The following is a 22,395-nucleotide window of genomic DNA, read 5'->3' on the forward strand; positions in this document are numbered from 1 at the left end:
TAAGGAAATTCATTTCCAAAGTTTGACTTAAAATAAAATGACTTTAATGGGAATAAGTCAAGGCGCGAGCCGAGTAACTTTTCGTAAGATATTTGTCATATTTTGTAACTATAATAAATAAATATATAGATATGTCCACACTATTGTCAGACTGCATGTTGAAACACACATTTTGTAAGGTTTCAAAATTTAAATCATATAATAAATTTAAGTCTTTTATTAAACTTGTATAATAAATTTAAGTCCTTTATTAAATTTGTGTACTTATATAGACGTTGATTGACTTAAGTCTGTCTGAAGCAATAGCTGCATAAATGACAGAGAAAAGAATATATTAAATAGTTAAATAAAATGTTATTCAGCTAAGATGCTAATGCTGTTCAGTTTAATTATGTTGGTTGCTTTATGTTAAGCTACTAATGGTACCAGATATGATGAAATGTTTGTAAGATCTAAAGTATTTCATTCCTGTTAAATATGATTGACATTTTGGTAGACTTTAAACAACTTGTCGCTTAGTCTAAAAAGTAAGCAATAAATTTTGCGAAGGGTGTAAAAGACCCTTTTATTTTAACTCAACAAGATGAACAGACGACACTACTGGTTAGTACAATTCTGCCAGCACTTATAGCAACGTAACATAGGAATTTAAAATGAAACTAAATTGAAGTACTTAACAGCCAAAGGCTACAGAAAGTAATTTGCGCTGAGCTGGTTCTAAAATCACTGGTGTGAATGTAAACTATCGGCAAACGGCAACACCGAAGACCTTATCTAAAATGGCAAAGCTAGTAATATGGCCTTCAAGCAGCAGAATGCGCTCTAACGTAACAATCTCCAACCTCACTTAAATACATGCTAATTGATTTGCATTCTGGATGAAAAGCGGAAAAAGAGAAGTAACAGTAAAGCTACCAAACATAAAATAACTAGTTATGTAAATTAAATAAACCTCATATGGTATTCCAAATTATTAAACTAAATTTAAGAACTAAAGCAAATTTTCAAATCATAGCAATATTTACTTTTTTGATATAAAATGAAGTATCTCATAAATTAGCAGATAAAATTAAGCATTGTAAAATTTTAATTTTTTAAAAGTCTCTCCAATTTAAATGAAATTAGTCTCAGTTATGTTTATGATCTTCCCATGTTCCCAGCTCTTACACAATTAGCAGTTTGTCGTTAGAGAATACTATCTAGTAATAGTATATCTTTATTTATATCTAGCCGCTACGCGGCCAGCCTTCGTCTGGCTTTTAAATATACCGGGAAAATGTCTAAAGCAAACACTAAACATTAAATTTAAAAATTGCGCACAATTTTTCCTGCAGAACAAAATTTTCAAAAACAAGCAAACAAACAAAAACACAAACTTCAATAAAAATGTATTACCTATAAAAAATTACAGTGAAATAAGTAATATTCCTTAATATAAATATTAGTTATCCTAATAAATAAATTAACCAACTTACCGTTGCCTTGTCTCGATAAACGTCCATCCAAGAGAAATATTAAATTTGAAAACTGCACAGAATTTTACTCTGCAGAAAAACCTTATCAAAAAAATCAATAAAAATGTATTATATATATATAAAAAATACAATGAAATAAGCAATATCCCTTAATACAAACATTAATTATCATACTAAATAAATTAATCAACTTCCCGTTGCAAAATCTTAAAAATTCAAATGGCATAAAGGAAGTTAAGAACGTTGTTTTCTAAACAAATCATGCAAAAGTTTTTATATAATTAAAAGTCTATTTAATTAAAACATAATATAAAAATACAATGAAATATGCAATAATTCTCATATTTTCAAGAGAAAACAGTCAGCAGTCCAGTATTCAAAACAATGAATGAAAAACTGATTCGAATTTTGAAAAAATCGCTTCAAGGTACACTGGATCTTGCTAGATTTATCTATGTACCAAATTTCGTAGCCCTGGGTCTATTAGTTTACGCGCAGCACGAACGGAGGACAGACATACACACAGACAGACTCTTTCTTTTATTATATGTAGAGATAAAGGGGTTACCTACAAGGGGTTACGTACGTTACAAAACAGACTACTGCTCACAAGAAACAACTAAGATCTCTAATTACTTTGTTCTGTACCTAAAATTAGAGTTTTAAATATAACTTACTGAAAAGATTGCATTCGATTATACAAATTTCCATTGATTGTATTTTCACTATCAATAAACATACCTTTATTCCATCAACTTTTTTTTTTTTTTTTTTTTTGTGTGTGTGTGTGTGTATGTGTGTGTTGTTGTTTCTGGTCGGTTTTGTAAGAGTAATGATGCAATTTGAAACCTTCGAAGAGTTTGATAGATAGTGTAACATATTTTATCTGATGCTGATTTTGTTAACAGAAGTTTTCAAAATTTTAAAGTTAGATTAATAATATTGTAGTTGAAAAGAAAATATGGATGATTAACCAGGGAATAGACCCTATGTTAATTGAATAATTTCTTATTACTGTATTAATAACTCAAATAATTAAAGATTTCATTTATTATGTATTTTGTGGTACTGGGCTTCTTAGTATCATGTTTTCTTTCGAAGCATTTTCTTAAAATCCCTTTTCTCATAAAGGAAATGAAAGAAGCTTTTCGATCTCATGGCCTTCTATTATCTGCAGCAGTTTCAGCAGGGCAAAGTACCATTGACTCAGCCTATGACATATCTGCTTTAGGAAAGTAAGTTTAGAAATTATAATTTCCAGTTAAAGAAAAATTCTCATAATAACACCGAAATCAGCATTTTCACTGAAATTCTTAATTTTCTATAAGCTTTAAAAGTGTGCGTAGTGACGTATATGTATTTTTATTATAACTATAGACTGTATTTTTTAATGCTCTCCTATTATATTATCACATGCAATGTAAACTATCTGAACGAACTTTAGCGAAGAACTGGAATATGTGAAAATATTTCTATAGTTAGAAGATGATGCGCAGTTCACAAATACATTTCTACAGTTATAAGATCAATAATATTTAAAGTAAAAAATACAGAAGGGAAGCAATATTGCTTATGGAAAAATAAAAATCTGTTTCTATTTCGTCTCAGAATTTTAAATGTCTTATTTAACATTTCATCAATATTTCTTCCTATCGGCTTGACAAAAATTTTGATTGTGGGAAACTATTTTTAACAATATCGGAGTTTAAATGTTTATCACTGGTTAGTATTTGACAAAAATCAAATTATGACTCTTGTAAAATAATTATTAAATATGTTGTAATTATATTTTAATATATAGTCTATCTTTTTAACATAGCATAAAATATAAAAAATAATACAGAAAATCTATGTAAATCATCATAGAAATAGATACTGAATTTTGGATTTTATGTGGTATCGACTCTGTGATATTAATGTTTTATTTTGAAAAAACAAATATCAAATAAAATTTCAGTCATTTGTTGAAAGGCTCAATTTCGAAATTAAGCACTTAACGTAACTAACAAAAGCAATTTGCGAACATGGAAAGTATATTTTTAATTATTGGTATGCTTTGTGAAACGAAGTTAAAAAAAGAGGGACATGTATGTCTTCAATTAGTAAAATTGTTACTCAGATTGAATAAATGATTAACTCCTTGTTTGCCGGCTGTCCCGAGATGATCATCCGGGACAGCCGGCAAACAAGGAGCTAAAATTTTTGTTTAAAAGTATGAATTGCATGCATCATTTAAATTACTTTCGATTTTAGATACTTGGATATGATAAACTTAATGGCGTACGACTTTCATGGAGGCTGGGACACTGTAACTGGTCATAACGCACCTTTATATCCAAGGCCAGAACAATCAGAAAATAATAAAAAATTAAATGTGGTGAGTAACCATTTATAATAAAATATTTAATACTAGAGAGTTATTGCGTTTCTGATTATAATTTCCTCTTATTTAAGTGTGTGTGATTATGGCAAAGCCTCGAGGGCTATCTGCCTAAGGGAAGGGGTGCCTTCGTGAAGGACTTTCTAAGGGAAACTGGCTCGTATACACCTTACACTTGGGAAAAAACACGAAAACGTCCATGAAGCCAGCCCGTTCACGGAATTCGAACCTCGGACCGAACTAGCAGTGTTCAGCGACTTTACCACTCGGCCACTGGTGGGCTCCCTCTTATTTAAGTCAAATATAGATTATTAAATTTGTATACCGAGGAACTTTACTTTCTTGGAAAAAAGCATCTGTGCGGCATGGATACACTCTAAATATGAGGGAAACCGATAGTCCACTCGAGAGGTTGCTGGCAAGGGAAGAGGATGTGAGAGGCTCTCGGACCCGTCCTCCTGGGGTGCTCTTCATCAAAATTGGGTTGGGGGCGGAACTCAGCAAAGTCGTACTGTCGTCTGTATGGTGCTCAAGGCTCCTGCCAACGATAGGCGCAGTCTTGCACTCATTGCCACAATGAATTTCGTAGACTTATTCCGATGGTACTGTCAGATAAGTGAGATAAGTCACACCACAACATACACTTTCTTGGATGTCTAGAATAACGTTTTAATAATTCGAATTATGGTATCCTTTATTTTTACGAAAAACTGTTTGAGAAATAACTACAATATTTGCATTTATAAATGGTAATGACAAATTGTCCAGATGGTAGATATTCTAACAATAATCTTGTTGCCGGTGAGAATTAGCAAAACATTATGAAGAAGGATTAAGAACTTCCCTTTATCGCACTGAAAAAATTAACGGTTACAGTTTGATGGCTAAATTAAAGATACCCTGCATTTGTCAATGATTTATTTAATCTGAAAATAATTTTCTTTCTTCCGCAGCAAGGAAAATTATTCTGACAATTTTAAGCTATGTACTTTGTATACAAATAATATTTATGCGTATTAAAAATACAAAATGGTAAAATTGAAACAGCAGAAATAAGAAAAACAGAACATAAATACACTCACTTCCAAAAGTTAAGCACGGAAAGGAAAATGCTAATTTCCGGAAGCCAATCAGAATTGAAGAGGATGCAATTCGCTGCAGATGTAGATGGAAGTATGCAAATATGTTAGGTAACAGCCAATCGAGGTTTCATGTCAAGAAATATGCAGAAAAGGCAGTCTTATAAGAAGCCAGCTTTATGAAAGGTTAGAGAAATGATTGTAAGTGCTGATAGAAGGTGTTTACAACGTACAATTTGTTTTCAAGACATACGTGTTGCTATGACTTCCAGGAGACGAATTGAAGGTATTGAGCTCTGGCGTGCTGTGGGGCGCATTGAAGCAGGACAGTAGATCACAGATGTTGCTCTTTTTTTCTTCGTTCATCACTCTGTGATTTCACGTTTATGGAAACAATTCCAAACCACACAGACAGTTGTTCGATGACCCGTAGCCGGTCGCCCAAGGGTTACAACCCCCGCAGAAGATCGATATATTGCTGATCTGATCACCACCATGAGAGCTCTCAACCTAAGGAGTTATCCAAGAAAGAGAATGCTCTCATGGCGGACATTTATTGAACCAAAATACACAGTAATAGTTAAAGTGATAGTTTGATATATACAATAATCGTTACAGATGTACATCATAACAAGTTAGCACTAGGTGCCACGTTTACATTCAGCTTTAGGTACATAGCTTATAAAAATATCAGTGTCATCACAGTGCAGTCAACATATACATACAACATAAAAGATAAAGAATACTATGAAAACTAAATAAATTGAATACTATAAAAAGCTGAACTGTCATAGGCAAGAGCTTTAAAAGTATTAATGCCTATATACATTAGTATATAAATACAATTTAACAAGATAATATAATAGAAAACAATATGCAAACATAAATATTTACAATATATACAATACATTCAATAAACATTTCTGTACAACACTTAAAACAATACATTTCAGTTTATGGTGCATTGTAATGAAATGAATTATAAATACATTATATGCATATGAGTTGATAGAGTTATGCGTAATGTTATTACTAATACCACTATTTATACATTAATACCATTACTCAAGCACTTAACTGAATATCACATGCACCTCATACACCATACATTTAATACATAGACATTAATAAATATGAGCATTTCAGTACCAATACAATAACAGAAATACTACAGTGCAATGTTTAGAATGTGACACGACAGAAGTACACTCAATGTCCATCACCCATAGCACAATTCAATTTGACAGTTCTCAGTTTGAATTAGCATTCCAGATGAAATCAAACATAGACAATATCTTAATTATACAGTAAACCATATAACAACAAAGGATGCAACACAATGCTAAATATTATTGATAAATATGAAATACAAATTCAGTATAATCAAATATGAAATATAAATTCAGTAATATAATTGCGTATAATCCTATTCAGATATTATAAAGCTTAGCATATCATATCCATGACATGACTCAAAATAACATTTCATACTAATAATAATGTGAAAAATATAATTCCGCAGATTATGTTTTATATAATCAAGGTCAAAATACTCGTACATAGTTTACATATATTACAGTTTGAGTTGTGCTATAATGTTCAATAACATCTGTACTTGCTATTATAGTCAATACAAGTGATACCACAAACATGTGCAGAATACAAGACAGAATATTAAAAATCAAGATACTAATACTGTTCAGATACAATTCACATGAGTAATAACAGGAATTCGAAATATATTCGCACATAATGTATAATATACACTACACCACTCCATAGGCAAATACCAGCTATAAGATATAACAAGCTAATAAAGTACTAATTATTCATCAATTTTGTACCACTCATGTCATTAAGGCAGACCCTAACTATCAATAATTTAGCATTAATTTAAACTTCAGGTGACTGGAATCATGCAGTAGTTTGAATTAATTGATGTAATCCTCGTTTATACGTTAAACACATTCTTGAATTAGATGGATGGCTACAGCAAATGTCAGTATGCTCGGTTTGATTCACTCGTGTGCAATTTACGCAGACTGGAGAAACACTGCATTTCGAAGATAGCTGCTCATGCAATCATAGAGCACTGAACACATGCTGGGGGGTTAGGACATTATCTACTCAAGTGTCCTATCTGCTGGCAATTATAACATCGCTGCAATCTGACGTAATGACGAAAACGACACGAGTAGAATCCGAGATAAATTTTTCCCCGAGCACCAAGCTTCGAATAATAATCCTTGTTTAAAGCCACAATCCAGTTATTCAGTAAATCGGGTCGAGATAAGAACGTTCAAGGAGATATTGCTTCTTCATCGCCTCCTAGAACTACGGAATTGAAAGTTTCCTTGACATCATCAGCTTGGGCCTCAGCAGGAACTCCAAAAATAATTATATGCTCGTGAATCGGTCGCGCTTCTCGCATATGAAATGACTTAGAAAGGTCTGTATGCTCTATAAATGTCTCTTTAATCTTCTTTAAATGGTCTTTTGATGCGCATCGGATTAACAACTCTTTACAACGTATTGGACGTATTTGTTGAATCGGTGCGCCCAACTTTTTTAAGGCCAAGGAAGAGGCTAGCCGTGCTTAAATCTCCTGGGGAGATACATTCATGTCCTTTGCCGCCACCAGTAACACATGTTCGGAAGGTTTCTTTGAAAGAGGAGCTCTCCTGTGCTTTCTTTGAACTAGAGTAAAGGGACAGCCGGCAAATTAACTTCTTGATCTTTGATGATTTGAACGTGATCAGAATCTCTAAATGACAATGAAAGCGAAACTACTTTTTTAAGAGATTCAATTTCTCTCTTAAGATGTGCATTTGTGAGTTCAAGTTGTATTATTCTGGTGGTACTACTTTGGTAGACGGTTGCACGGATTTTGAAAACGTTGTTTTTTAAGATGGCTGGCAAATGTAAATAAATACATTTACTAAGAGTACAAAATGCTAAAGTACGGTTAAATTATTACTTTCATATAAAAGAATAAAAACACCTCTATAAAAACATTGCGCCAGCATTTAATTGGAATAATATATTATTTAAATTGAATATTGAATTAAAAACATCATACCAACGTTTAAAAGAATTAAAATTTTTCAATTAATTAAATTCAAATCCTTTAAAAATAAGTTTTATAGGATATAATTATTTAACATTAAAACATATGTGGCAATAAATATCTCAGGAATTTTTTAAAACAGTGTATTAATTTTTTAATAAAAATTGAAGTATACAATTATAAAGTAAAAGAAAAATATGTACATTTTTTAAAGTATTTTACCTGTCGTATATTTATAAGTACCAGAAAAAAAAAAAAAAGATCTTCATCTGTGATCTACATCTCTCGCACTTCATCGAAGAAGCAATTAGCGAGGTTTCCTTCAAAAATTTAAAATAAATTTCCTCTGACCCTTGTAACAATAAATAAATCTTTGATTAGGAAAGCAAGGTTGGCCAAAATAAGGTCTCAAACGGCAATTTTTTTATTCCGATACGAATAATTCTTGGTAATTACCGATAACAACATTCATGTTCGAAACGCACACATCCATTCGGTTTGAAATCTGAGGAATTCGAAGAGATGAATAATAAAATTTTAAAATGGCGCGGTAATGCACAAATATTCAGTAACCAATCAGGGAGCTGATTACATCACGCATAGAATTAAAATTATTTAAATAATCATTCTTAATAAAATCATATTTTAAAAATGCAAAATTAAAATGTATTTTAATATTTAACAGCCATAAATAATGTTTAAAACAATAGATTAAATTTATAGATATTAAAACTAATTACTTTTAAAATAATGTGACGTCATTCATTACATCATTCACAACATAAAATTCCATAAAATATCATAAACAATAACATTTTTATTTCAAATAAAAATGCAAATTAAATTCATTTTTATTATTTTGAAGTCATAAATATTATTTAAAGCACGGAATTTATGCATAATAAAACGCATTATTTTAAAAATAAAATGACAACAAAGTATAGGTTACCATAAATAACTTGTCCAGTAATGGGTTTACTGCAAGTCGTATCGCTCGCCCAAAAAAAAAAAAAAAAAAAAAAATCGCCAAAAAATCGCCAAAATCCGTGCAACCGTCTACCAAAGTAGCACCATTCTGGTTTATCCCAACTGCAATATTTCGGCGAGCTGTTTTTGAGCTCCTATTGTAAGTTTGTATTTAGAAGTGGAAGCTGAAATTAACTGTTGTGCAGAAACCTTATCGAAATAAGTGTGCAATCCACGACTATTGTGCAAATCAATGTCCGAAATCACAGAAGAAGGCGCTGAATGCGTCGAACTGAGAATTGAAAGCTGAGAATTTGTTGCTTGGGTAGCTGTATCCACACCAATGCCATACAATGGAGAGGCAACTTTAGATGATATATCTGAAGATGGATCAATGTTTGAATTACTGGCTAAAAAGATGATATTAATGTACGATATTTCTGTCTGAATTGAAGAGTCAACCAGACCACTAGTACCAGTATCAAAGATTGTAAAAGAAATACTTTCAGTTTGTGTTTCCAGAGAATGACATGAAAATACTGTTTTAACTTCTTTATCATCATACGTAGTTGCTATGCTATTTGTTAAAATACCATAAACAGCCTTCATATTCTCCGTTGCTTGACCTATGCTGGATTCATAAAGCTGAATCCGTGCGGGATTAAAAATGAGACTATGCAGAATTTAAATGTCCAGAGACATTTAAGTTTCTGCAGTTTAAGTCATTCCTACCAAATTTTGTGGATGATCCAGTGATACCCTTTCAATTTAGTTACAAAATAATTTGAATGGGATTGAAAATCCTGTAAGCTGGAGGGATTTACAGTAGTTGTACCTTCTGCCATATTACAATATTCCTCAAATTTTTAAAAGAAAATGAGAACCAATAATAAGAAATTAATTTTGCAACTAGAGTAGATGTAAAATAAATGAAATTTTTAATAAAACTAAATACTTAAATTATGTAAGAGAAAGTCTATTGAGGAATGGCAACCAAAGATGAAGGTTTTGAAAAATTTAAGTCACTATAACGGCTAATTAATGCATTATTAATTACGGTAATAAAAGCAGTAAATCAAATATTATAAATAAATGATATTTAAAATGGTAATCAAATACTACTTAAAGGAAACAGCAATCAAAACATTAAAAATAATAATATTAAAACAAGTTAAAGGAACTCATTCGTGGAAACTAATGTTTAGTAACTTAACTGGCTTGTCCTCTAATTAATGTACTGTATTCACCACTAAAGCAACATCCAATTTAATGTACTATTTCAAATGTTCTTGAAAATCACTATTCTTCAATCCAAATCCGGAAATAATCCAAATAGGCGTCCAAATATGAGAATTTCTATGGTCTGATCCTTTGAATTACAGTAGCGATAGCAGATCATCAAAGCGAAAACCAAAGTCCAGAAATATGGCTGTTTCTTTGATAATTACAGTCACTGTTACATAAAATTGACATCCAGAGACTCGTCATTGGATGATACACAATTTGACACCGTATTTATCCAAGTAGCTGCAAAATTATAGCAATTAAAGAAATTTTTAGGAGAGCTTAAAATCTTCAACCAACAATAGCAAAAGGCTCTCGATATTGATATATTGCTATTGTAGCCAAGCGGAATCGCAGAGCGACCTCCACACGTGTGACATCTATGGTTACAGCGTCCACAGGTAAGGCGATATCTGCAGCTATTGTACGCCGAAGATTACATAAAAGCGGACTGTACACCCGGCTACCTCGAGTTTGTGTTCCTGTATCCGTCCAATCAAGAGGGGCGCGATTACAGTGGTGACGGGAACATGCCAATTGGAATGTGTCTGACTGGGGCAATGCCGTATTTATTGATGAGTCAAGATTTGCTCTGGAGCCAGATGACAAGCGTATAAGGATATGGCGTGAACAACGAACACGCAATCAGTCCCAAAACATCATCGAACATCACGCATTCCGAGGCGGAAGTTTTATGGTATGGACAGAGATTTCATTAGGATACCGCATCGACCTGCACATCTTTAAACAGGCTTCTTTGACGGCTGCACGGTATCGAGATGAAGTCCTAGAACCCATTGTGAGATTGTACGCTGCAGCAGTTGGCCCTACTTTTGTTTTAATGGACGATAACGTACATCCCCATAGAGCTGACATCGTCGATGACTACCTGGAGAGTGAAGGGATTGCGCGTATGGCGTGGCCAGCATATTCGCCCTACCTTAATCCCATTGGAAATCTTTGGGTCTGCCGTGCTGTATCTTCACGTTTCCCACCTCCAGCCACTCTTATTGAGCTGGAAAATGCTCTACAAGAAGAATGGCGATTTCTTAATTCTGCGGTGGTTGACCCTAATTGAAAGCATGGCCACAAGGTATAAACTTTGTATACAGATGAGGGGGGGATCACATACCCTATTAATGTCCTTTTTTTCATTTTATGCTGTTTATTTTTACTTTATACATAATTCTGTTTAAGTCTCCAGTATGTCATTACCTGATAACTTACAAAAATTTAATATTGTTTTTATTTCTGTATATAATTATTGATTTTGTTTTATGCACAAATATATATGCTACTTTCCTGCCGAATTTTGTGTGAATCAAAGCAGTATTTGTTGCTTTTTTTTCATTTTACATCTTCGTTCTTAACTTTTGGAAGTGAGTGTATTTACAGTATCACATTTCTTTTTGCAGAAGAAGCCCTATTTTTTCATATTTTATAAGAAAAAAACAGGGTTGATGTCTGTAGCAATCATATTTCTTATGTACAGACCTTTCTTCTGCAAAAGTCAAATGTTAATTGCTGTGTTTCTTGCAGTGAAATTGAGATGAATTTATCAAGTCAACGAGTTTACAATTTTCTTAATAGGATTACGCGGTGAAGTACTGGCTTCGTAAAGGAGCTCCAGCAGAGAAGCTGATCTTGGGAATGCCATTATATGGCAGAAGTTTTGCTTTGCAAAATTCGCAAAAAAACGGCCTAGATGCGCCTGTGACTGGTAAAGGAATGGCTGGAGAGTACACTAAGGAGCCGGGTATGCTTGGTTACAACGAGGTGAGAACCATTATAACTGTCGTCTTATTACTCACTATTTTTCGTTTCACATATTTTTGTTTTGCGTATTTAAGTTGACTGAATTTACTATTTAAGACAGGGCTCTTCAAATTTGTCAACTCAGTGTAAACTATGAATAACATTTCATGTAGCCTCTACCTTCTTTAGAAAGAGTAAATATTAAAAAAGCTCTGAATGTATATTAACACTGCATACGCTCTCTGCGGAGAATTTTAAAGAAATCATCAATTTATTATAATATTATATTAGTTTTTTATTATATTTTATATTAATAACAACAAAATAAAAATATACTAATTATATATATTTGTGATCCCCACTTTAATAGTTCAAGCGGTCAATTTGCCCAGAAGAGCTATTAATTTCGTTTTGGCATTTTGCGTTGGTTCACTGTAAACGGTATTTCACTTTTCAAGAGTTTTCGGCCGAATATTAAAGCCCTGCATTATATTTAAAGACTTTGAAGCCGGTGCATAAATTGACTTAATTCTTCTACTAAGATTTTCAAATATAAACAATAGCGGTCTCGCACCACTAAAACAACTTTTAAATTGTCGATAATTCTGCAACTATTGCAAGCAGATTAACTAAAAGCGTTGAAATATAATATCTGAAATATTTTGGGATTACAATATTTCCTTTACTTCGTATAAGAAAGTAAAAATGCTCTTCACATTAATCTAATTAACAAACGTAAACCCATAGTGCATAAAAAGTAGCCTAAATAACAATCTGAATGTGTTTATCAACAGATGTGTATCATTCGAGGAAAAAGAAAACCAATAAGTCATTGAACTCAAACTTGTTCCAGAATAATTCATAAGCATTACGAATGCTTGTACTAAGGTAAGTGTGTAAAAGCATGAAATTAAAAAAAAATAATATTTTTCCTATGTTGTATTCTGATCTGATCCCAAAAGAAACTGAAATATGAAAGCCTCACATGTATATCTGTAATATAAAGAAAATTGTCGAAAGGTAACACTTTGAGGATCGCTGTGTGTGAAGCGTCCGAAAGATGAAAGTTCTTTTATTTTGCTCAGTGGCTACACACCGTTCTTAAATCTTTAAATTTGTTTACTAATAATATGCCGGTTAGAAATAAAAGATAAATTAGAGCTGTTGAATGCATTGCTGGATGGGAAAATTATAAGAATTAACCGTAAGAAAGAACACATGGAAATTCAATTAAAACTCTAACGTTTCGAGAGGAGCAATTTTTGCCAAAATGTGTATCTAAAATGTTTTCCCTTTCTATTTAGCCATCAGTTTCCAAGATATGATCACATCTACAAGATTTATTTTGACAAAACAGGACTTTTTTATATTAATTCAAAGCTATTTCGAGGCTTATAAAATATGGCGATTAATATTAAAAAGCCTGTTACTCGTAATTTTACAGAACTGTCATGTATTGAAACAATTTGCAGTTAATATCCATTCCACATTTCCAGAAAATGTGAAAGTTTGATACACGCGGCTTTTAGATCACCTTGTTATCCATTCGATTTATGTTGATCTTAAATAAAGGCAATGCACGTATTTTTTTTCAATAGACGGTCAAATCAAATAAAAGACACACCATCTGACTTTATTTTCTTGATCTTGGTCTACAATGAAACCTATCAAAACGAAGAAGATAGCTGGCTATAATGAAGCACTGTCAAGCTTTTCCGAGGAACCGTCATCCTACCATTAGAAATGTATATCTTAAAATAATATTTAAAGTTGATCAATTGTTATAGATTCTTTATGTAAAGAAAGTTAAGGAAAGTATTGTACTTTTTATTAAGAATTTTAACATAAAATTAATGTAATTAACTCATTAACAGCATCAACTCATGCTCCAGGTGCCAACACTTACCCTTGCATTATACTTAGTGACTGTAGTGTGTTCGCATTTTTGTACATAAACTGTCATAAACATATTTGTACATAACATATTTTGTACATAAACTGGTCGTTGGTATGCGTGGCGCATGCGTGGCGCGTTTCCCGATCCGGCTCGACTAGGAGAATCCTCTCGTCAGGTCATTCCGTGTTCTTTGATCTACGTGTTTGTGCGATTGTGAGTTAATTGTTTTTTACATTTAACGTGAAAATAATTATTTAGCGATGCCTTCCAAGATGATTGTTGGCTCAGATAATACTGCAAAGAAAAAGAAGGACGTCACGGTCGTTGAAATTAAGAAAGGAATCATAGATAAACATAAGCGTGGTGTAAGAATGACGGAATTGGCAAAGACGTACGGCCGTTCGACATCGACGATTTGGAATATTCTAAAGAATAAGGAAGAAATTAAGAATGTGACTGAAGAAGTTTACCGTTATTACATATAAGCACAGTCCAAAACTCCTAGAAGATGTTGAGAAGCTATTGTTGGTCTGGATTAACGAGAAGCGGTTAAAAGGCGATTCGGTGTCGGAAGCTATCATTTTTGATAAGGCTATGAATCTGTACTTGGACCTTCTCCGAAAAACACCAGATATTATTTACCAGTGTTATTTATTAGGAAAATTGATTTATATGTCGATATTTTTGGGGGTGAGGAACGGATTAACCAAATTCGTTATACGAACTCAATGTTGCAGCAAATTAAAACTTGAATCTCGAGGTTCCACTGTATAACATAGAATAGTTTCATAGTACATAACTGTAGTATTAATGTTGAGCTGCTTTAAAATTTTATAATATTATGTATCATTATCAAGATTTTTATGCCTAGTAATTTTTCTTTTTCTTCCTTAAAATCCCCGTGTTTACAGATTAACATCCAAGTTTCAAACTCTTTCATTCTTCTAAGAAGTTTTTTGGACGCTCTATTTTTAAAACTAGCTGACAATGAAATCCATTTTCAGAAAATTCTGTCAAATTTAGAAAGATTTGAAGCGTTATTCAAACCGATTTCAAATATCGTTAACATTTAGTAATGCAAATATAGGGCGATGAGCAGTAATTAAAAATAAAAGAAAGATGTTTTGCTTGCTAAAATTTTACTTTACTTCCATCCACGACCAATGTCAAGAAAATAATCAAGTTCTTATTATAAGGTAGTCTTTGCTTCTCTTTTCACAACAGTAACAGTGCGGGTTTTGAAACCATGTAAATTTGTAAGATGATTGGTTACCGTTATTACCAAAACATCAAGTTTTATGGCACCTTACCCAACGCACGTTTAAAATTATAAATTATCACATTTTACTTCATGCTCATATTCCTTGCTCACAAAAACTAAAAAATGACCATATTGGGGACACTGAATGAAAGTCTTGCCGGGGATAACTGAATCAAGCCTTATGTGATGTACGAATCCTTTAATGTCAGTGGCACATCGAATGGTGATAGTGTGATGTTCTAAAGCCAAAATTTTTGTTTCAGTTTAAATCAAACCTAAGATTATTATTCCTGGAAGTAAACAGTTATTTCTCAGAACATATAAAAAAATGTATTTAAGTATCACTGATAGTCATGTTAAGGGTACAAATTCTCCTTACTTCTGTAAAAACGAAAATAACTATGAACTGTGGAAACACCCACAGTTCATGGTTATTTTCACATTCCTTTATGGTTATTTTCTTAAGGGGGCTCATACACCTTAAATCCCTTATGAGCTTCCAATTATGTGACTGTTGCAAGAATTGAGATATCTTATTTATTTTAAAAGTAATAACCTCCAACCCTTTACAGCTGACTACATAATATAGCTGCTTTGGAAACTAGTAACCAGAAAGTTTGTGTTGCCACATTTTTGTAATTTAACCAGCTTTGTGACAGAATGTTTCGTCATTTTTCCACCTTGCGCGCATGATATTTTAAAAATGGTTAATGGTACATACTTGAAATTAGATGGAATTCTTTATGTGGGCACTATTCTCTAACTGAACCAAAAATATGATGAATATTTTAATACTGAAAAATTTTATGCACGAAAATATTACAGATATTTTTAATAAAATACATTTTATAAACTCAACTCTGAATAAAATAAAAATTTAACATGAAATTCTCAGTTTTTTTGGTTTACAGTAGTTTCTAAATGTTATAAAAGCTATATATAAACCATGGAATTAAATAATGCAACAGATAATTTTTAACTGTGCGCGCAAGGTGGAAACATGACGAAAGGTTTTGTCACAAAGCGGATTAAATTATAAAAATATTTGTGGCAACACCAACTTCCTGATTACGATTTCAGAAAGCAGCTATATTATGTAGTGAACCATAAAAAGTTGGAAGTAATTGCTTTTAAAATAAATAAGTTATAATTAAGACACAATAACACGCCGAATAAATACTAATTCAGAAGTCAAACAACAAAAATCAGCCATTTTGTGGTTTTGCAGCTGAAGATGGTGGTTCGGTAAAACCATCGAAACTAGTCCTGTGAAAATTTGGTAAATTAACGCTGATTTTTGTTGTTTGACTTCTGAATTAGTAAATAAGTTATCTCAATTCTTGCAACAGTCACATATTCGAAGATCGTAAGGGGTTTAAGGTGTATGAGCCCCTTAAGGAGGTTTCATAGAACATCAGGTTAATATAAGCATATAATTATGTTCATCCGAAATCAAGTCAATCACTTCATCACATATTTATATATATGGCATATTTAACCCTAAATACATTATATTTTGTACTGCATCTTTTACCCTAAATAGTACATTAAACGGCTCCTTTTACCCTAAATTTACCCTAAATATATTAAACTGCACATTTTACCCTAAATACATTAAGCGGCATATTTTACCCTCTGCGCAGTTTGTTTCCTTTCTGAATTTTCAGAATAAATATTAAGATTTATCTATTATAAATTGAACTCATTGGAGCAAACCTATTTCATTTGATAAATGCACTTGCTTTTGGAATGTAAATGAACGTTGCCATTACATTCACTTGGTGCAAACTAGATATTTAAACGTCAATGAAAACTTTTCCCGTTCTATCGATTAACTTTGTTAGATATACTCTGGTTTTCCATACCATCTTTCAATGTTTGAGCTCTTTTGCGTTTCTAGTAGTTAAAGGAATAACAAGAAGTAACTGATAGATTATAAATAATTTTTCCTGTTCTCCGCGAAGTAATAAAAAGTGGAAATGAATCTTTACAAATATTAGGAAATTACTTTTTTTATGACTGTTGTAGACACATTAGGTATTTTTTTTTTTGGAAGACGGAAAAATTAGCAACGCCTTTGCCGGGAATCGAACCGCGGACCTCTCAATTACTCGCTGAGCTTGCAGACCACTACATCACGAAGGCTCGCTAAGAAGGCGGGAGAAATACCTTAAACCATAAGAATAAGAACCTTAACAAGGTTCATAGGTATTACCTTTTCAATTTTCATATTCACATATTTTCCAATATTTTAATCCGAGCAGTTACTATGCAATTATACATAATGGAACATAATTTTGAACAATCGGACAGTTTCAAAATTGAATAATCTTTTTTTATTTTAGATTTGCAAGATGCTCCGCAACGAGAAGGATTGGAAAATTGTGGTGGAGAAATACACTAAAGCTCCATATGCCGTGAAGGATAGACAATGGATTGGCTATGACGATATTGAAAGCATATCCCATAAGGTAATGATTATATTCTAAAAATACAACTGGCATCATTTTACTTTATATTTTATTAAAATATAGGTATGTTCAGATTTTAAAAAATTATTTCACTGAACATATCTACAAATATGCTATGTGGAAAATTTTGAATTCTTGAAGTTATGCGTGTTTCACAATATCTTTTAGATCTGATACAGCTTTATTTTGCCGTAATTCATCAAATGTTCAAATAATAATTGAAATCTTTAAAAACGTTTAAAGAAGTTTGCAATCTTTTTTAATTCTAGCATTTCTATGTAGTCAAATCAGATCTTTGCCGTTTAAAACCGAAAAGAAAAAAAAAATATGTATGTTATTGCCAACTTTACAGTCTTCAAAAGCTTTGCTATTCTGTTTCTTCAATTACATTGCTCAGCAACTGAATCAGAAACAGCTGGCAGTCTGGCTGGTAATTTGTCATACGCATCTGATTGCGACCAAACTGTCAGATACTAAGCACTACAACTCCACAATCCCGCAAACACCGGTTTTGTACGAGCCACCGTATCAAGAGTTCCCGATGAGTACGTAGATTCTGATAAAACCATCGCTGCAAATGTTAATTAATGTGATAATTAACATGCGGATGAAAGATCCCATTGCCCGCTAGCTTGTATCGTAACGGCAGATAAACGGGCAGGGTGTAGAAGATTGCAGTTCACCTCTGGAGATCAACCAAGTGTAAACTGTCACATAATTCAGAAACATACCATTCCTCTCAGGTACAAAATCAAACGTCGCACTAGAGTACTTTTGCTTACCTTACGTTACAAAGTACAAAGATTAATACAGGTGAAAAACACGCCATTGGATTCTCGGAAGATGGAGAAAACGTGATGGATTAATGCGTCTAGTCCATTTGGTGTACGCACACTGAACACCTATATCGCGTGTAGGTCAATAACGTCGAAATAGATGAAAAGCATTTGAAATAATAGATTCTTCTTTCCAGCAGGATGCAGTCTAGGAAAGGGAAGGTGATATCTTTATAGGTGGGGAAGGACTATGTACTTGAAAAGAAATGTATTCCCTGGTGCATTTTTCCGTTACCAGTTAACAAATGATATAGCGAACCCATATCAGAACATATATTTTCGTTTATTCTGCTACAGAATTTTTCAGGAGACCTGTACCTTCTCAAAGTCAATGTGCCGGCCACTCGCTCCCGAATGATTAGATGAAGAATCCATGAACGTAAGACAGTTTGCCTGATTCCTGAGGGCACTTGATCTCAATCTTAGTGAACACATCTGGGATACTATCAAGAGAAATATACCTGCACTTGATTCTACTTCAGCCATTTTCCAAACATTATGGCAGAATGTGTCGCAGACATGGATCAGTATAGTTTCCTAGGACTCAAGTCATCTTGTATAATACATCCCCACTGCATTCCCGCCATCATCAAAGCACAAAAAGCGCTTCTAGTTAGCTTCATATCTCTAATTCAGCTGTTCATTCATAAGATGCACCGTTTCCACATATAAATGTTTCAAAAATATGTGTCCGCTTTAGAATAAATGGCATTCCACATTCGCAGTTTTTTTGCGATTATCATACTGTTACCAATACTTTGTTTCTAAGAGGAACTTTCTGGTTCCAAGTTTAATTGTTTCAATTTTTTCCAAGTTTAATTGTTTCAATTTTGCTTAAACGTAATATCGTAGTCGTACTTCTATAAGTACAAACGGCGGCTAGCTCTAAACGTATTTATAAACAAAGCACAGGAACACTTAATAAGAAAATATGCATCTAAACAGCACATACGCCAAAACTGAACACCTAACATTTAAAATTAACGTTCGATTTACAGAGATGTAATATTGGACAACTTAACCTCATTGAGGTTGACTTATTGTAAGTTGTTCTTGTTGCCACTAGATGGCGTTCTATAAAATAGTTCGGTTACATCCAAATAGTTCTGTTACAATGTGAGCTTTTTCATTTAAAAATTGTTTTCATTATACTACTACACAAGCTCACGTGCTGATAGCTAAGAAACTTTGCTTGGGATATGTAGACGTAAACGAAGTTACACCCTTTTTTGTCATTTTGATACTTTTCTAAGGATCAAAATGCCTTTAAAGATGGCCTTAAAACATGCCTTAAACATTTAGTTTACAAAGCTTACAGAGACTCATCAGAATAAGTATTGTGTGTAAAGAACATTAAAATGAAGCTAGCTGCAGGTTGATACTTCACCGTTACAGAATTATATATTCGTCTTTGGGAAATTGATAGCAATGCTCATATTTGCTAATGATAACAATTACATGAAGAAATTACTAAGTTCCTAAAAATAAAAGAAATAAATTTAAAGATTGTCTATTTAAAGGCCAGTACGGCAAGGACTTAAGAGGTTATCATCAAAGCAACGAGCGTTTGTCACTCAAAATATTCCTGCAGAATTTCAGCAGAATACTTTAAAGGCGAGTAACAGCGTAAACGAAAATAGAGGCATAATTTTAGACGATTTGGAAATGCAAATGCAACAGCAATCTGCTTCGATATGCTTCAAAATTAACGCTACCAAGGGGAAAGGATGCTGAAGAAATCAAAATGATAAGTACGGGCTACTTAAAGCAATATATTACTGTGCTATGTTAAGTTGTAGGTGGTCGAAATTTACTTTTGTAATTAATTTTAAATATTAAATACAACTGCAGTTGATTTTAAAAATAATAGATGGATGACGATCGAGCTTGCCGAAAACTGACTAAATAATGAATGTAATAATAATTCTGGAAGCATTCATACCTACCTAACCATGCTTGTACTTAGGGCATCTCTACCGAAAAAGTCAAAACTGAAATTGTTCAGATATGTGGTGCTTTCTTGACACATGAGTAATGACCTTCATCCACTCGATGCTCCTTTCAATAAAACATCCAAAGATTACATAAAAAAGGAATATGAATCATGATGTTTGACACTTCTAAAAAGTAATGAAATGATCGGCATCCGAAATACTCCGAAGGTGATAGGTTGTAATATGATAAAATAGGTTAATCAAAGAGAATTTCAGCAGAGCAGTTGCTGTATCAGATAACTTTTATGAAGGATGGGGTACCACCGCACTTCGGTCTATGAGTACAGCGATTGTTGCTCCATCACTTTACAGAAGAAAGAATGCACCATCAAGTCGCTTTTTCTACTTATATGGCCATTTCGCTCCACGGATCTAACCCCTTGTGAACATTTTCCTGTGGGGTTATTTGAAGTTCAGAGCCTGTCTTGGTGGTGTTCCGATTTAAAAGATCATAAACGACAACATACCACGGGCTGTGCTGAGCATTTCTGATGACATGTTACGTTAGGGCGTCGAGAATGCTGCGTATTGGGTGCAGTGTTGTGATCCACTCGGAGATGATCACATTTTAAAAGCTCTATGCTCTCGCCGAGGAGGCGCTTTTTTTTAACAAAGTGCTATGGTGCAATGAAATATTGCAATTGTTTGCTATTGATTTGTCTAGCTCTCAACTGTGCAGATAAGAACAACGTCCCATTTTATACTAACGGCAACTTCCGGAAATGTTTTTTATCATGTCATCATTAGTCACCCTACCAAATTTGGTAATATTTCATTTTATATATCTAGTTACAGATGGCTGTGAGTAGTATCAGTTTAAAAATAAAACTACTTGATAATTTTGCGAATGGTATAAGTCAATGAACGAGACAACCATTTCATCCCCAAAACTGTCTCTTAATGGCAATACAGACTCCTGAAAATTAGCGGACTACTTCAGACAAACATAGGAAAAGAATCTAGTGAGAAAAGTATAAAATTATTTTCAGAACATACCGGCTTTTTGAAATACAGGTCATAAATTATAAGCACCAGACTGACAAGAGAAAAATTAATCACCTCGTTTTATTACTTTTATTAAACATATAAACATTCGAAGCCTCAACAGGAAGTGAAAGAAATATTTATTTAAACTTCATATAAACTGAATTTCATTTAACTGCTCATTAAATCTGTGGATTAAGAAGGAGAAAAGCTATATTATTTTAAAAAGTAAATAAACCTAAGATTAATATAAAATTATGGGTCGACAAAATTAGGCAACTTTCTGCGATTTTACAAACAACTTAAAAGAAGTAAAGAGAATAGCATGCGTTACGCTAGGAAGGCGCGAAATGTTTAATCATCACATGCGAAATCACTCGCATTTTGTTCCACTTGCGACCTCATTGCAACATATACAAAAATACGAAATCTGAAAACTATGAAGACACCTAAAAGAAATTGTATTCATCCTCTGAAAGTCTTTGTTTCAATATTTCACTTAAACTGCGTTTCATTCAACCCCATTTGGATGTTTCCTGAAAATAAGCGGACTACTTTAGACAAGCACAGGAAAAGGTTTCTGTCGAAATACTAGCAATATGGAAAGGATATAAGGCAGAAAACTAACTCAGATGTTGTAAGTAATAAATGGATATTGTTACATAACAAAACAAATTATTACTCACTAAAATGAAAAGGAAAAATATAAAAAATAAAGATACTGTTCTCCATAATTCGATTTGTGTAAAATGGTCATCTAAATTGAATTTAGGGTCGTCTAAATTTTGTATTTCAATTTTTTGACAATCAAAACGAATGAACAATAATTTGGTTCATCTCAAACAGGTCGGTATTAGGGAAAAATAAATCTCAAAACTAGTTTTAGTAAAACGAGCACTAGAAAGATAGCAAAGAAGAAGAAAATATGTTTTAAAAGAAAGAAACG

General features: G+C 32.8%; 1 protein-coding gene across 1 annotated transcript in view; it reads left to right on the forward strand.

Annotated features, from left to right (window-relative positions):
* Positions 1-22,395, forward strand: part of LOC118187483 (chitinase-3-like protein 1) — a 38,099-nt gene that overhangs the window by 14,749 nt on the left and 955 nt on the right. Inside the window, exons 5-8 of the mRNA XM_035357720.2 lie at positions 2,607-2,710; positions 3,729-3,852; positions 11,842-12,027; positions 17,510-17,635. Of these exons, the coding sequence (XP_035213611.1) occupies positions 2,607-2,710; positions 3,729-3,852; positions 11,842-12,027; positions 17,510-17,635 (540 nt within the window). The remainder of the gene's footprint in view (positions 1-2,606; positions 2,711-3,728; positions 3,853-11,841; positions 12,028-17,509; positions 17,636-22,395) is intronic.

The sequence above is a fragment of the Stegodyphus dumicola genome, chromosome 7 (genome assembly GCF_044657685.1).
Source record: "Stegodyphus dumicola isolate Sdum_Otavi_A_Nest chromosome 7, ASM4465768v1".
Taxonomy (NCBI): Eukaryota; Metazoa; Arthropoda; class Arachnida; order Araneae; family Eresidae; genus Stegodyphus; species Stegodyphus dumicola.